This window comes from Calonectris borealis, chromosome 2, assembly GCF_964195595.1.
Source record: "Calonectris borealis chromosome 2, bCalBor7.hap1.2, whole genome shotgun sequence".
In the NCBI taxonomy this organism is placed as follows: Eukaryota; Metazoa; Chordata; class Aves; order Procellariiformes; family Procellariidae; genus Calonectris; species Calonectris borealis.
Window position 1 is genome coordinate 62,776,708 of NC_134313.1, and position 18,174 is coordinate 62,794,881.

An 18,174-nucleotide genomic window follows, 5' to 3' on the forward strand; every position below is an offset into this window, starting at 1 on the left:
TTCTCCAATCTAAACCTATGGGGAAACTGAGCTATAAAGCAACACTATTCCTCTCATTATTAATTGTCTTAAAGGTCTCCTTGCTCCTCCTCAAATGACCTTCTAGATCTTTCAGGTTTCATTGTTAAAAGCCACAATACTCCATTCAAAAATGCTTTATGTAGTCTATTTATGCTTGCTAAACAACTGTAAACATTTCTATACTCCTTGGTGTACAAGTAGAAGGAAGTTTACTAGCAACAGAAGAGTTCACATCTGCTAAATGGTGCTTTATGTCAGTAAATTGATATACAGGATAGTAGCAGTAATCCTTTAAAATGGTTAAAATTTCAGAAATCAGAGAATTGTTTCGGGAATGCGTACACTGCCTAGGCAGACTACAGAAACCTTGCAAGTTAAGAGTTCAACAAAGCATTCAACACAATATTTGCAAAATTGTCTTCGTCAGTTACAGCAATATAACATGCAACAGATTTATATGATTCAATCTGTTAGCAATGTACTCAGTGATGAGAACAAAACAGCAGAAAGCTGTTGTGCTCCCTGAGAAGATTTGAGAGCCAGTACCACTCTGTCACAGTATAATACAACCTGAAATATCTGTAGTCTCGTGAGATTTTAACAGCTTAAGGGAAGTACATTTTGGTTTTGCACCCTTTTCACCAACTTGAGCTTTTGGCTGTCATCAGAACAACTCTCCACCCTCCCACTCCTCCAAGTACAACCACTTCTTCAAACACGCTGACAAAAGAGGAACAGGGTAAATTAGTTCTGGGCCAAAACAGAGCAAGCTAAACCTTTTACTTAAATACTTCATGAAAATTAAGCACTTCTGTGCCATCTTCAACACATCAGATCTACCAGAGTGTAATCATTCCATCCTTTAAGCAGTGAGCACCACAGCACGGACAGTATCTGTTAAAACAGCCTAGGTAAATGATGAAGCAGTAAGAGATTGCACACGTCCAAGTGTCAAGGCTACTCAAGTTCTTCCAGAAGGAGATGTATACTAGAACAGTTTGCCTCAAGTTCCCTTTGCTACTGAAACTCTTGTAAGAATTTGAGAGTATGCTAATGGAATGAACTGGTGTTTTAAAATTTCTTTTTCAGAAATGCATTCGTTTTGTACTGCTAGGATGCTCACCAAATAAAAAACAAGTAAATATTAACTCCTACATCTGGAGAGTATTTTAAAATATTGACGAGAAGGTATCAGACAGGATGAACTCATTTTTCTTTTAAAAAAGCTACGAGCTGCATTTCTGTACTGTGTTACTCGGGGCCTAAAGTACGCTTACAAGGAGCGTCCCAGGAGAGACGGCCTCCTACACAATGTGTAATATCTAAGCTTAACACAGTGTAAATTAAGCAAAGGAAACAAGCTCTTTTAAATGTTTTTATTACAGAAAAACAAAAGGCTTACACTTGACTTAAAAAAGCAGCATTATTTCGTGAATTCGAAGTTATTACAGTGAAGTTGCTTTAAGAAACCTTTAGAGACTGAAGAAGAAAATAAAACGCCAGATCCCCCCTCAGACAGCATTCTAGATCACTTGCCACAGCAAGCCCCTTAATTTCACATCACTTCTGACATCCAGTATATGACTTTTATGCTTTTCTTCTCCCTGTGTCTTGTTGAATATAGCTGGGAGGATTTGGTGAAAATGGCAGTACATTTCAAGTTTAATTTTCAACAGTTCAGTACACATCTGATTGATATTACAGTTCAGAAGTGACTGAGACACGTTTTCCTCCTAACTCTAGCAGTTAAGTGTTACAGTTTTAACAGATCCCAGTGTGATCTGTTTCTTACACAGTATTTATCATATTCAGGTTAAGATCTCAGAAGATTTCTCAGCAAGTTATTTGGCTACTACTGATTATAAACACAAATAACCACAAAAATGAAGGCTCATAGTTGAAACAGTTCTTAGCACTGCAGCAGAATTCAGAATTATTATTTCTTTTATTACACACCATAGAAGGAACAGCAATGTTACAGTGACCACTTCAGTTTTTTTAAGTCAAAAGCTGCAGGTTTCCAGCCTGAGCAAAATTAGGTATGTAATTGATCTGTATTTGAAATCTTAAGAAAAGAGACAAATTAAGAAAACATATTACTGCCTTAATGGTCCTATATTTTGACTATCAGCACTGAGTCGTACTGAAGTCCAACGAAATTTTCAGGCTTGTCATTAAGTGATTTTTTTCTTTTTTTTGTTTTTAAAACTCAAGAGCTCTACACCATGTTAAAAAACTTTCTAAACACATTTTAAGCATCTCACTCTTCAAATATATGCTAAAACTACACCTCAAAGATTCTGCCAAAAAAAAAAAAAGCAAGAAAACTCAAGTCACTATGTACAACTAGCTATAATGACAAAAAAATTGAAAAAAAAAGGAGAAAACAAAAAGGGGAAAAAAACCCCACCCATACCAGACACCTGCTACTCAGTATTCTATGAACTCATTTTTTTTCCTCTCCTCCTGAAAGGAAAAAGGTTGCACTCAAAATCAGACATGGAAGTTTTCTGAAAAAATTCCTAATCTCCTTTGATATCACTTGTACTGTTTGATAACAAAAATCTTTTAAGTCAGGCATCTATTTACTGTACTCTGCACTGCAACATAAAGCCAGCTGTTACCAAGCTACTTAAACAGAAGAAAGAAGTTTCTTTCCTACAAGGAAAAAGGATGCAATACATTTTCCCTGGTTATGATTTATATCATCATCAGGTTTACTCAAACACAGAACTTGTCTATTTAAGCTTACCCATGTTTTTTATTTAAAATTCCTTAATTTAGTGCTATAGCATAGTAATTTCTTATGTGATCAAGCTGCCTTATAAGGAGGACATTGACGACATTATAATCTGTACTGTACAGTAACATAGCCCTAAAAAAAAACAAAAGAAAAAACCCAGCATGAATACTAAGAGGAAGAGCAATTTAAGTTCTCTTTCTGTGGTACTCCCGATGACATCGACGCCAAAGGCTGCTTTATAGCTTTTCCTTGGAGATTTTAACCCTGCACACAACTTAGTCCTTTTCACAGTCACAGGGTGGTATTAAAAGTGACTTTTATGATTAAACAGGTAACAAAATGCATTATACTGACCAATCTCTATGAATGTTAATATTATGCTCCATTAACTCCCTCCTTCAGAGAAGGTAACAGTCTCAAACAAAAGTATCAACATCAACCTCAAAGATATATAACAACCTCAATTAAACACTGTAAACCAAATTTACACCACTCAAAAAACTTGTCATTAGAGAGTTATGCAAAATAGTCAGAGGGTGTTTATATTTACGTCTTTCTTTATCAAGTTGTACTGTGGATTCAGAAAACTTAAAGATCATTTGCACTATAAGTTTGTGTAAGCACTCATACAAAACAATTTAACAGGCAATCATGTTCTAAAAGTTTTATAATGTAGTCTTCCACCATTTTTAGCTGCTAAAGCACTAATAAAGACTTAATTTAGCATACAACTCCCACATCCTATATCAAGTAAACATTCTTGACTGCCAATAATTATATTTTTACATGGTAAAACAGTCCTCTAATAATTCCTAACAATTTACATTTAACTTGCGAAAATAGAAAAGTTTGGAGTTTTTTTTCCAAAATAATGTGCAACAGGTAGAACACGTGACTTCTTGGAAAACTAAGTTGACTTTAGCTATCAGGCTCTGAAAGACTTTACAGATCTCTTAAATCTTTCTTAGTTTTCAGCCTTAATTTTATACGAATGAGTGTTTAGCTGGGCTATATTAGTAGTAGTTCATGACATACACTAAGATTAAGTAATGTTATCTTTATCTCACTGTTCTGGAAATGAAGAATTCAAAACTCTTAAAAAAAACAGTGTAGAATTGTACCTGTGAATTTCTTCAGTTGCTCTTTGTTAATCTATTACAGACAATCAAGAGAACATCCATTTTTTTTTTCTGTCAATTTCTCAGAAAATTTGAATACATGCAAATCAAAACTACCATAATGCAGACAAAAAGGTCCTCTTTCATGAAGATCATCAGTAAGTGACTAACTTCAATAAATAAGTCTATTTGGAAATTCTAGAGAATTCTTTTGCTAAATAAGTTAGTCTTTTTTCTTTTCCATTATGTCTTTCTGTTTAAGCTCTCCATCTGAAAGTTCTGTATATTTTCCGTTCTTTTCCTCCTCTTGTTCTTCCTCACTGCCTTCGTCCGTGAGCTCCCGATCACCATTTTCCTTTTTAGCTGCCTCATGTTCATCTACCCCTCCATCTGTATCAGCTGTGCAGATTCCGTAACACATAATGCTGATGACCCCCAGGGGCAACCCAAAGAGAAAGCATCCCAGAAGTGGTGAACTCTTGAACACAGACTGTTGAAACACAAATTTGAAGTAAAAAGCACTTTCAGTGACTAAACAAAATTACCGCATTACTTACTCTGTCTATTTATTCAGAAACATCCAAAATGACAGAGTCAGTTTTTGGGGGTTTTTTTGGGCTTTTTTTTTCCAGAAAGGAGGAAGAGTCCTCATTTTAACGATTCCTATTATAAGTTCATAAAAAAAAGACTTAGAAGTTCAAATATTACAATGTTGCATTGGCATAGTTAATGTTAACATGCCAACTGTACATCCTATTCATTATTTGAAGCTTGAGAAACCATTGTTCTAACAGCGTTAAAATAACACTTTGAAGCAATCAGTTTCATCTCTTATTTGCGTCTCATTCTCAAAAATTAGTTCGAGTAATAATGGATCTGCAGAAACATTCTGTTGTTAGACAGCTTCCTATTGAAGAGTAGTTTGGCACAGGAGGAAGGACTTTTGGTTTCAGAAACTGATGGCTAAATGTTGCACATTCACAGAAGTTTGGAAGCCACTCATACAGAAACATGTGAGTTTCAATCTAAATTCATAGCACAGGTTTTTTTGCTTGTGCAGGACAAGTGAAGAAATGGATTTGTATACATCTTCCCAACAAAATTCTGTTAAGCATAATTATCCTATAAGAAAGATGACAAAAATATTTACTTTAAAACTACACCAAGTGTAGTATTTAATCCCCTTATGCTCTAACTAATTAGACTGAAACCATAACATTTCTCAGAATGTGAAAGTGCTATCAATTTCAGTGAAAGAATGTTGAAAGGGTCAAGGAAAAGATTTTGAATTCTCCCTGTTCTCTCCTTAAAATACATGTCAGACTAATACAGAAAAGGAGTGAAAAATGAAGAAACTAACGTATGTTGAATATTTAGCACACTGGAAAATATTATTAAAAACTTTAAACAAGAAGTTCATCTGTTTTAAACCTAATGTATATAGACCTATAATATATACACAATATATATATAATATAAACAGACTTATATAAAAGTATTTCTAAACCCTCTGAAAATATTTGCATCTTGATTGACAAGGGCACCATCTAATTTAACAAAAAATAAAAAACTTACCACTACAGTAGACTTGGCATCATAGATTATTCTCTTGATTCGTTGCAGAAGTCCATCACCACCCTGTGCCTGAAATTTCAAATGGAACCATGTCAAAACTGCTGACACTTTTCAGTTATGATTCCAAAAGTTCATTCTTCAGACCTTGCAATCTTAAGTCCCTTTAGAAGGAAATGAAAAGTAATTATTCTTGCATTTCACAATGCCCAGAGACTCCAAGTTCTCAAGCATGGATAAACATTTCAATAGTCTCATGAAAAATTCTCTCACAATTGTTTTAAACAATCAGTGCAAACTTTAACAGTGGACTGGCACTCCATTCTCTTACCATAGAGGAACACTAACAGAAACTACCAACTGTCCTGATGTAACAATTATAAAATTGCAGAGATCTTCTGAACTTTCCTGCTGCTGATGGATATCTATTCACGGATTATGATAGAAGCAGTTAGAAAAATCTAAGAACTAAGTAACAAGAAGATACGAAGGTATAATACAGAAAACTTGTGTTAGGCAATGACAGACTATACCTACATTGCCACCTAATTTAGCAGTCTTCAAAATAACTACATGAATCCAAAGGCAATTTGTCTGTTGAACAGGACCAGTTTTCACCTGTCTTGAGTTGCCAGAAAAACAAATTGGAAGAAAACCTACATTTTGGAAGTCAACTGATCAGCATTTGACCCTGACCAAACCCCTCAAATTACAAAACAGTCCACAAAGGTGAAACAGACTCACAGAAGGCTACCTATAAAGCCTTACAGAAAATAGCAAGAAAGCCAAGGTGAATAACCCAACACTTCCCAAGGAAGGGAGAGGGGGAATGTTATACTTAGAAATTTCACTGTGAAAGTCTGCCTCCTATTATTTGTTTACCAGCACACTTTGAAGACTCATTCCTCAACAGCTGCACAATTTCTTGGGCCTGAACATAGTCAAAGCAGTGCCATTTTATGTCTATAGACAGCATTTAGCTTAAATGAAGTCACATCCTGTATTGTCTGTCTTGTATTAGCACTCTCACATACATATAGAGATGTGAATTTAAACAGACCTTTAATCGTTCTAGCTAAAATACTGCAAACAAAAGGTAGAAAGGCCTAAGTGACACTATGGCAAAAAACACAAGGCATCAAACACGAATTTCCTAAAAGTTAAAAAACAGACAGAAACCAATTTCATTTGTTGTTTCAACCAGAAGGATATATTTAAATAGAGTCAAATAGATGTTGGTAACATAATTCAATGCAATTAACAGAGCATTAAAAAAGTAAGAATTGAAGAACAAAGAACCACCAAAGAAGTTACAGGAATACCCCTCACCTTGCAACTGGAAGCATGGCCAGTAAAGTCATGAACTGCAAGCAAATCCACCTATATTATGCTGCTACATCAATTTGTCAGATTAAATAAACCAAAGTACCTCATATAACTGAAACGATCTACAGCATTACGTGTCATTACCTCCCGATGGGTATGCTGGCATAACATAGTGGGATTCAGCTAACACAGTAAGCATTCAATATGCAGTGAATTGGGGCTTAAACCAACATAGGCTTCTCCCAGGAGGCAGCCAAATGATTTGTTAGCGCTGCCCCTTTTCGTGGCAAAGCCTTCTTGCCCCATTAGCGCAAATGAAAGCTCTGATCCATGATCTCTTTCCTCATCCACACAACACAGCCTTCTGTCCAAGTTACAGTACACTGAGGGAATAAGCAAACCTGAGTTTGTTTTGCCAACATTAAAAAATTGTCCAAGCCATCAATTCCAGATAGATTTATTAATTCTGTTGTTTTAACAAAAGACAGCTCATTTTTAGTTTTAGAGCAGAGAGAGAGGGGTAAGCTTGTGTCTGTTTGTAATATGCAAAGCAAGTATACCACTGGTTTTTGAATCTGAACCTATCATTCGTCAAGCTATTGGATTTAGTAATTTACCACCCAAAAGAAAAGGTAGAGTTGAACTATAAAGAAAATTTTAAAAAAATACATTTAAAGCAAACCAGGAGATGAATAAAAAGCTCTCCATTTACCAGTGACACCAGTAAAAGGAATATCAAGAGAAGTCAGCTAACATTGTGCTATAAATAAAAAAGCAGCTTGCTTTCTACAAGAGGTTATGCAGTCAGAACAGTGAGAACAGCGCACCTCAAGAATTCACAGTCATGTATTCACTAACCCAAGACAGGAAGACAGCCAGGACAGGAAGATAAAACACATGGCATAACAATCAGAGTAACCAAATTTTTTCCCCACGTTAGCATCTAAGGAAATAAACACCAACCAACATATTCCAAGTCACAATGAAGACTTACTTCAGCTGTACCATCCAAGATATTGTTAATAAACTGAACCATGTCTTCTGTGTTCTCAATGTGCCTATCTGGTAGAAAATACTGCTGATTGGAGGTATTCAATACAACAATAGTAGGGATTGTCAAGTCACTGGAAACATAAAACAGATAGTTTACACATTTAAAGAACTACTGTGTAAAACAATGCAATTCAAATAATTCCTACATCATTTAAAATGGTATCCATTAATCTTCACTTCATGTTTGTTCCTAACAGCAGTTCCTTGAAGGCAAGAGGGAAGAGAATCACCTGAATGGTTCAAGCATGTTTCTCATTAATATGTTTTCCTTCACATCTGTGTCAGTGATGCTATTGAAGCTTTTGCATTTTACGTACCCATAGTGACTGCAAATCAGGTACCTTATGACTTGCCAATTAGTAAGAAATCACAGATAGTAGCGTTGTATATGAAATGTACTATTTGCACAACACATTGTTGTAGTGCACAAAGGCAAAAGTATAATCCAAAAATTCAATCCCATACAACTGATCAGCTCTATCAATCAACCTCTACCTGTTAAGGCAAAAGAATAAGCCATACTAACCAAAGTTTTTCTACATCTCTTTTAGATATGGCAGATGAGCTACAGACTTTTAAAATTATTACTCAGCAGTTGACCTTCACATGCATAAGCATTTTTTATTATCACAGAATCAGAAAAAAAGAAAAAGAAAAAAAAAAGAAAAAAAAGATTAGAAATTATCTCTGGAAATAAACCAGTATAATCCACTGTTCAAAGTAGCCCTAAACTCAAAATTAGATCAAGTTTAGGAAAATTTAATACTGCACAAGTACATTGTTCAACAAGAAAGATTTAAAATACATTAAATAAGTAAGGTGAAAAATCTCCTGTATTCTTTGCCAGTTTTCTACAGTTCTGTCAATAAGGAATTTAAATACTAGGCAGCTTTCCTTCACAGCAGAAGCAATGTAAACCTTGTTTTTCTACATTTTCACTCCTGTCTAATAGTGCCCCATCCATGTACATTTGTAATCCATGTAATATTGATGATGATTTCAGCCTTAACTGTGGCTATCAATCCATAATCAATTTTTTCATGAAAATATTGTTTAGCATTTACTCAAGATTCCCATTTTTCTTTGAAGTCATAGACATTATTCTAAGTTTTCCTCACACAATTTACGTGTTTTGTTTGTTTATTTTTTAACTTAAATTCAATTTCAAACCTAGAAGTGAACAAGTTTAATACTTATACATGAAAATTTTCTAAACTCCTAGAAAGCTGAATACTTTAAAATATAAGATGCAGACCACGTTCCCAGTACGCAAGTTGAAAGTATGGTGGCACCTCAGAAAATGTAAGGCCAACTGCAGAGAAAACAAAATAATTTCATCCTTTCAAGGGAACTTTAAAAAAACCCCACCAAACAACAGAACTTTGTCAACAGTGACAACCTGCAACATAAAATTCTCTAAATGCAATTTTTCCCTTGACATTTTTATTCTCTATTTATTAGGAACAAACAAGAAATATAAGTAGGGGGCAATCAAACCAAGTCAGGTGTTTTTGCAAGCGCCTGGTAACAAGTTATCAACCTCTGCCAAAATACCTCATCCCAGCCAAAACAGAGCACGTTTTATTACCTAGATGCAGAAAAGATATCCCCCCGCCCCAAAAAAAAAAGTGTTTCTATTGCATTTAACAGTCTGGTAACTGCGGTTCTTGGAGTTGGTTGTAGAGGAGCTGAAAGATAAACTCCATATCCAAATTTTATATGCTACACAGAGATTCATAAAAACACGTTTAATATGTTTCTTCCAAGAGCTGAGGAATTAATACTCTACATGCACCTACAGTTGACATTCGAATGATGCTATAAGGTATATACCTTAGCTTACACAAAGATGTATCTTTGCTTTCAGTAAAACACATAATATTCTGTTTTCTTCTTTTGTGCGGTTTTAACTATACCATTTTTAATCCAACAAAAGCATGTTCATCCACTGCTGAAGAGACAGATAAATTATAATGTCTACTAATGGAGTTACAGCCAAGTTCATAAGTGTACTTCTATCAGGGACTACTACTTCTATCCCCACGAATCACACAAAATATTGTCCTTTGTGAAGAAGCAGAATTTGTTCCTATGTGGATCTAGCACAGTAAAAAAGTATTCTGCAATAGATTTCTCACTATTCAGGAGGCTTTTTCTATTTCCACTTGCTGCCATCTAGTGGAAAACTGAAGCACTTCCAATACGGTTTTACCCAAATTATTCAGGTAGCCACATGAAGAGCAGCTACTTATAACACTGAATATATTTTGCTGCATTTTTTTGCTGCTTTCCACTTATGCTGGAAATGTATACACTCTGTTCAGAAAATAATTAAAAGTCTGTGAGTACTTTAACAGCAACTTCCCATATACCACAAATTATAAAATCAGGCATTTTGCACATTAAGTTAAACAATCCAGCTGAACAGATCTTGCCACTAGATCACTACCGCTGTAAGTGGCAGTTCTGTCTTCTTCCCCTTCGTCTTCTTCCTCCCAGGGACCTCATCTCCCTCCCCTGCTTCTTTGCACAGCAGTTCTGATACTCAGCAGAATACATGGGAAGACATTTAACAGTTTTGTTGGATCATTAAAATAACTCCCCTACTCGCCTAGCCAAAAAAGCAAACACTTTTCTGCCAGATAAACAGGCTGAAACAGCTCAGCGGACAGTCAGACATAAGAGCCTGAACAGGTGAAACAATTAATGAAGTAAGGAAGGTCTCACTTTTGGCAACTATAAAGCACTAGATCAATCACATCACTTAACTTCAATTGAGAGACAGCTGTTTTAAAATTAATTGTATTCAGCTGTTAATCTACAGTAATTCCACAGAAATATAGACTTTGTGCCTCCTGAGTCCCCATGAAGCTTGTAGAACCTTTGGGGGCACGAACACATACTTTGTTCATGCTTTGATCCCCAAGAAAAGAGTTTGGAACACTTGCAGAGCTGGCTTACTGACCCCTGCCTTTCCCTTCTTTCACTCAAAAGGCCAGAGGAGAACAAGCAGTCAACTGTTAATGCCAAGCAACTTAACTCTCTAATGATGCATTTTCAGACAAGGTTCATAATAAGGGCAAATGTCAAGCATCTTGTTGAACGACTTATGTATTTCAAAATGTACCATATGTATATCTAGTGCAGACAGCATCTTCCATGCATTTTATGCTGCTTCTCTGCAGAAGCATATTTCTATGCATGTCTTAAAAATGCATCAAGAATGAAATGTGTCTCTCCAGAAATAAAAACCATAGATTATGCATAACCATTACTTACATTTCCTATTACAAATTGACATAACTTTTAATTTGCCTAGTGCCCTGTAAATTTAACAAAGAGAAAAAAACCCATAGTTCTAATGGAGTAATTAATTTAAAGTAAGTAGACCTAGAAGATAAGCTTTGTCAATCAGCATTATCAGTAAGCCAAACTTCTAACATTAAACTATACAGTTTAATTTAACAAACAGCTGATACTATGTTACATGCTGAATTCTGAGGACAGCGATTTTTTTTTTGACCCATGAAAGACAGGAATTCTTCATAAGATGGTTTTCAATGTATTTTCAAATATACCTAGCAACAAATACAAGAGAAGAAAGAATATTCAAATAAGAATTTACTTACTCCATTAGTAAACTATTAATGTAATCATTTCCATCCATATGGCCAAACTGGAAATCCCTGTAAGAGAAGCAGTGAAAAACAGAATGATGAAAAAGAAAACAGAATAGTGGGTTTCAGCAAAAATTCTTCCTTAGATATTTTTCCTATACTGAAGACAAGAGCACACACTCAGCAATGTAATTCAAAAATTGATGATCTACAAGACAGTCAGCATCCCAAAACACACATGTTAATGGAATGATCTTATTAAATATCAGTATATAAATATAAAAGCAGGCACTATAACATTTTTATGTAGAAAAAAAATGACTGCTGTCTTAGAAAGGTAAATGCAGAGTTCATTTAAGATATCATAGTACCATGTGTGCCTACCTGTGAAAGTGATCCCTATAATCTCTAGCAACTTCCTGAATAATAGATTTTAGTCTAGAAGGGAAAAAAAAGTGACACTGATAATCCAGGATATACTCTGTCAAAATACAAACAATAAACATCGAGAGTTCCCCAGTAAGCAGCAAATAGTACCTCATCAGCAATAAGGATTCTCTATTCCATTAACAAAAACCACATCGTTCATCTTGCTTGGTTTCTAAGGGTTGAAAGGCTATCTACCACATAGTCTCAACATGAGAAAAACACAGACAGACAGTAAGGCTGCTTCACTCCATCTATTGCCTTCTGAAGATGCAGCACTGTGACTCTGAAGAAAATCCAAAGAGGTCTGCGAAAATAGCATACACAGTACTTGAACAGTATTTTCTTAGTCTAATTATGTATGCAATCAGAAAGGGACAGGGGAAGGCTTTGTTCCTTTCAGTCTCTTCAGCAAACTCCAAACCAACTGAAAACGCATTTTCTTGATATAAGTTTCACAGACAACTAATATATAAGCATCATTAAAAATTCATTTTTAATGCAACTGAGTTGAAGAACAGTCATTTGTTTAAACTTAAGTTCATCTCAAAGTCATCTGAACTCAAGTACTCTTGTCTATGTTTAAAAGGCGACATAATAGCTTTAAAAAGCTATGTGATCACTGTTTGCTCCTATGATCTCATTAACAAATGGCAGAAGAGTGATACAGGAACTCCCATCATCTCATTGAACTCACATGTACTTCCACAGAGCCACAAACTAAGTAAATTCAGTAGGCCATTCATTTAACCTAGCATTTCTTAATATTTAAGAAACTTCCAAAGTTCTCTATGTCATACCAGCACATTTCTCCCACAGTGTCACCAATACTCAATTCTGTACCTGGTATGTTCCACTGAAGAGTTTTTATCATCAATGACTGCAATAGCCACAAGTTTTCCTAAAACAAGGAACAAAATGCTTGAAACCATTTAAAAAGAAACACATATTCTCAGATGGAAAATACTCCAACCTAGAAGATCAGATACTCTCCAGGAACAGGAATTAGTTTTAAGTATAAACTGACCTTGATGCCTAATAGCCTCTTCCAGCTAACAAAATTGTGCTTTTCTTAAAGCTACTGAAAATAAATTAAGATGTGGCTTAGTGCCACACCACTAGCATTGTAGGAAAAGCCTATCTATAGAAAGAAGTTAAAAGGGGAAAAAAAAACAGATACAAATTAATTCCCTACTCAAGCTGCATATTTCTAAATATGAGGCTATGGAAACCTTTATCATATAATGGCAATTGCAAGCTAATTCTAAGTGATTGAATCACTATTGTATGGATTCAGTAACGACTATTTTTCACACTATTGAAAATGTGGAGTATTATCCTTACAGAAAAAAACACGGAAAATTTACTGGCAGAGCCCAGAATTCATTACATCAGAAAAACAACTTACTTCACAGACCTCTCTCAGAGGAGCTTAAAGACCAAACACCAGAATATACTGATCTTTTCAGGATTCACTTTGTGAAGTTTTTCTGATTAAAAGAAAAAAAAAACGAAGCCTCCCAAGGTGAACCAGATCAAAATATATTTAGAAAGCTGGTCAAAGGTTCTCCAGACCAAGCACTTCCTATTAGAAAAGCAGATCTGTTAACAGTGTAGTCATCAGCTGGATTAACTAAAGCCTCTAGAGTGCAGAAGAACAGTTTATTAAGTCTCTCTAGACACCATGATTCACTCAAAACCCTCCCCACCAAGCCAATCTATGGCTCGATGCCTACCTACCACCTTGCCACAGGAAGCTTTGCCTCAAAAAAAGAAACTCACTCTTGTTCAAGTAATACTGAAGAGTTTTGAGGGCAAGAACAATGATTCATTCCCAGGCTTTCTTGTGCAATAGCAATAGCTTCCCCTGCCCCGCTTCTTGCATACTTCAATTCTCACTTCTCCCCATTTCTTTCCACACCCTAAGACGCTACCTATTGAATACACTAGGAGACAACTACTTTTTAGACTGGAAAAAAAAATGTAGATAAATTCCACGTATTGTGTATTTAAACATAAAGCTCTTAAAAATAAATGATGGCTTCTCCATTGTATTAATAGTGTCACGATTTTTTTTTTTTGGTAACTTGAGGAATTGTTAGACAAAAATGTAACAGGAAGAAATATGTTACATTTAAACAATTTGTAACAGCTTTTCTGTAAATAACCTTTTAAAATGTAGGTGTAACACTATTAGTTTCACAAGCCTAGATGTTTCATAACCTTTAAAACCTGAGAGAACTCAATGTTGCATTGAATACAAACTTCTTTCTTTTGGAAGGAAATGTAGATTATAAGGTATCCTGGCCTGGAAAAATCAACACTTACAGCATTTCTTCTGCTACTTCAGAGTATGTATACCTTAAGAGCAGTACAAGTAATTTGCCTACACCAGAAGCCACCACTTGGATGCAAAGTTTTCATTTGGCTTGCAAAAAATTTTACTAGAGAAAAGCTCAAGTATTCCAGGACAGGTCCACTTTGGTACATGCTCTCCTCCCTTCCTTACCATATCTACTTTAAAGATATTTGAATCCATTAGATATAAGACATGTCTAAACCCTTCCATATTTGATACTTCTAAATCCAGTCATAAACTTCCCTGTAGGTATTCCAAAAGTTAATATATAATTTATGCAAAACCTAAGTTGCTCTTAAATTAAAAGTCCTACTAATTTTTTGTGAATACTACAGGATTAGACATATTAATTTTCATATTGTGAAGAAAGGACTAGTGTAGGCTTTGGATGAAGCCTCTAGTCAATAGAACAAGTTTCACCAACATCAAAAAAAGATTGGCACTATCAACTCTAACTCTGAGATTAATTAATTTTTGAGGTTTAAAAAACACATTCTTAGCGCTCTTTAATTTTTCTTAGTGTTAAGCAAAAAAGATGCCAAAGATTTTAGCGGTAGCAGCATCTCACCTGTATCTCCAAGTTCATACAGCGTAAAGCCATCCACATTAAGGTAACCTTGAAATCTTTCTCTGTTGATCCAGGACGACAAATCACCATCTTCATACTCTAAAAAAAAACAAGAAGAAAAAAGAAGAAAAAAAAGAATGCATTAAAAAAATATTTTTTTTTTTGCTAAGGTGGGCAATCAGATTTATTTATTTCAGTACTACAGAGGCAAACACTGTTTTTTTCCCTTTTTTCCTTTTATTGTTGTTAGACAAGATCTCACACATTTCCGGACATTTCAGTTTTAAAACATCTAAAGCTATTTTCAATTGTTGAACAAAAAATAAGTGTATTATAGCAAAGCATGAAAAGCTGATTTCATCATTATTTTTTCCCAAATCAAGGATAAACAACACTATTTCTAGAAGATAACTGTGACCCAGTGCAGAAAGGAACAGTTTCAATCCCTGTTTTTAAGGGGGGGGGGGGGGGGCGGGGAATCAATTTTCAAACAAAGTAGAGAGATACAAAAATATTAAAAACAGTATTTGTGAGTATTTGTGACTATTTGTCCTCAAATGAAATAGAAAGAAATCAAGAAAAAGTAGATGCATTAACAGCATTGTGAATGTAAATGAACAAATACTTACTTATTATTCAGAATCAGTTATACTGAAGGCTACAGTTTCAGATGCTAGATGTTTTAACCCGTAAAGAATCAAATTCTAACACATACCACCAACACCATTATAATTAGATCTTAATCACAAGTAAAAAAGAAAAATGTATATAAACATATCTATGATGCATATATATACACACACATACAAATGCACATTAAATAAATAAATTTGTGTTAAATCCTATCGTATAGAGTGAATAATCAATAACTTCTCGTTAACAATTAATTGTGATAAGATTGTAGCAAGCAATTCCAAGCATAAAGCTTCCCATAGATCTCCATTCCATTCCCCTATTATGGGGAAGAAAAAAAACCTACACAAAACACCAGATAAGGCCACAGCATTGAAATGGATTTTGCTAACCTTTTTCTTATAGTGAGCTCTTCAAATTTCTGCCCAATCATAACAGTTGCACATATAACCTTACCCAGTCTTTTATACTGCATCTTCATAACTTGTTTGATTTACAACAATGTTTCTAGTACGTTATAAAAGAGTAAAATTTTTACAAAGTAAATTAGAAGTCTGGATTATTACGAGTTTTGTGTTTGTTTTGAAAGGTGTGGAAAAAGCAAGCGGGCCAACAGCAAAAAGCAATTCAGAAGTGTTTCTCTTTGACAAGCTTTCCTTCTCCAGTTCCATTTATTAAAAAAAAAAAAAAAATATCAAATGCAAATCAAGGAGGCTGTAGAATGAATTTTTATCTGGAGGATGATTGGTAAGGCAACAGACTGAAGAGGAAGACACGTACAGCCATTCTTGAAATCACAAAGAATATCGTTGATGGCCATCTGGAGTATTTTACTATGATACTACTGATCCTCAGAAATTAAAACAGAAGAATATTCTTCTGAGTAATATGTTTTCAACTTAAAGACTTGCATTTAAAACAATCTAAATCAAGAGTAGATGTTTTTGTAAATAAGCAGTGTACCTACAAGCCAACCCATGATATACAATGTAAGTACATGTGCATACACGCATCTAACAGGCTATAAAGCATGAGCTTTACAGTATATTCTGAGTATAATCTAGCACTTATATATGGATATCCGTACATATGGATATATGCTTTTTACATAAATGGCAGGTGTACTATCAGTGGTGTTATGAAACACTACTAGTCTCAGGTGGCCATTCTACAGTCTACATGCTGAACAAGCCAGTTAAAGTAGTTTATCCAGCTTAAAATTGTGTATCAACTGCTCCGGTGACAACAGTCCACGTCTCCCTAACCTTTTTTTGTGAGGAATGCTTTCAGGAAGGGAAAAACAGACTGAATGGTCAACCGTTCTATGTATGCACAGTACACTCCGTCAGTTATACAGGGAGAGGTTATGCTGTCTGATCCTTTCCCACTACCAATATCCGAGTAACACAAATGTGAAAGTCACATATGCTCAAAGCTATCAGCTAAGGCCCTCCAAATTTTAATATTGGGAATAAAGACAGAATCAGTTTCCTCTTCCTCCACAGTTTTTGAAGGAAGTCTTGCTGTACTAAGAAAGTATACAGCCTGTATTGCCAAGGCACAAAAAGGTCAAACTGGATCCTTTTATGCAATCTCTGAGCAGAATACACATCTGAAAAAAATCAAGTTAACTTCAAGAGAGATCTGACTGTCAGGAAGAAAACTTAGAGAAAATCTGATTAACTGTTCGGAACTGTAAATTCACCTTCGTGTGACTCCTCTTCAGCAAGAGTTTTCTTCTATTTTGTATATGATGAATTTGAACTGTGAGTGAAGGGATAACTTTTATAAGCGCATTAATGCCAGCAAAGCAGTAATATTAGAAGCTACATTTTACTGATAACACAAAGCAAACATCATCACTTCTTCAGTATTGCTAAAACCAACACCTTCTCAAATGCATTTTGTTCCAGAAGAACTAATTAGTTTTTTCTCTTCTCCTTCATGAAGGAGCTGTTATTTATCATAAAATTGGGGAATTTCCCAGCGCCGCAATACAACCTTCAAAAAAATCCCAACTGTTCCAGTTTCTCCATATATACTTTAAATATCTTTTCTTAAGGTAATGTCAGCTTTTACTTACCATCATAAACAAAGTAAGTTCCATCTTTGAAGACCACAACAGCAGGGAATTCAGGTAATGTCACATACTGAAAGAGATGGTTTTCAATTAATCCATAGAAGATTAAAAAATTTTTAAACAAACAAAAAAAATCTTAAAATGTGAAAATGTAGTCCATGGGGAAAAATCTCAAAGTACATTTAAATGTTTTGTCTACATTTACTAAATAAATTTATCAGCTTCTGCATATTAAAAAGTAAAACAACATAAATGTATTTTGAGAGGCAGGTCTCACAAAGTGTAAATGAAGCAGGATTTTTACTAGTATCTGCAGTAGCATGAAGAGTATTTTATTGGTTGGACATGAACTTTAGACAGGCGATCATAACTTGAGGGTTTTATCAATCAGGCTCTCTGTTCCCAATTTGTGCTGTTGTCAGCATACCTGTCATACTGTTACTTCCACTAAATGGACAGTCAATATTGTAAGAGTAAAATAGTAACACTGATAACATGTCCCACTAAATCTGGGCTATTTCCTGTAGTTCAGGCTGATGGGAATATAAAGACACAGCTTCAGCAGACAGGGTTGCAAATAGCCCTAACTTAGGCAAACAGAACAATGAATGCCTGCATTACCATCCTAAACATGATATTTAAGATGGTCAGCAACACA

At 34.9% G+C, this 18,174-nt stretch overlaps 1 protein-coding gene across 7 annotated transcripts in view; it reads right to left on the reverse strand.

Annotated features, from left to right (window-relative positions):
* Nucleotides 1–1,382: 1,382 nt before the first annotated feature.
* The window catches only part of TMX3 (thioredoxin related transmembrane protein 3), a 31,572-nt gene continuing 14,780 nt past the window's right edge, over nucleotides 1,383–18,174 (reverse strand). Inside the window, exons 9-16 of one of the 7 annotated variants that reach the window (XM_075142162.1) lie at nucleotides 17,520–17,586; nucleotides 14,804–14,902; nucleotides 12,720–12,777; nucleotides 11,835–11,888; nucleotides 11,463–11,519; nucleotides 7,775–7,904; nucleotides 5,458–5,526; nucleotides 1,383–4,372 (exon numbers count right to left, since the gene is read on the reverse strand). In XM_075142162.1, coding sequence (XP_074998263.1) covers nucleotides 4,106–4,372; nucleotides 5,458–5,526; nucleotides 7,775–7,904; nucleotides 11,463–11,519; nucleotides 11,835–11,888; nucleotides 12,720–12,777; nucleotides 14,804–14,902; nucleotides 17,520–17,586 — 801 coding nt within the window. In that variant the 3' untranslated portion in view covers nucleotides 1,383–4,105. Of the gene's footprint in view, nucleotides 4,373–4,911; nucleotides 5,005–5,457; nucleotides 5,619–7,774; nucleotides 7,905–11,462; nucleotides 11,520–11,834; nucleotides 11,889–11,993; nucleotides 12,184–12,719; nucleotides 12,778–14,803; nucleotides 14,903–17,519; nucleotides 17,587–18,174 lie in introns of those variants that run through there. The other 6 variants (XM_075142163.1, XR_012672390.1, XM_075142165.1 and 3 more) reach the window with 6 other exon arrangements.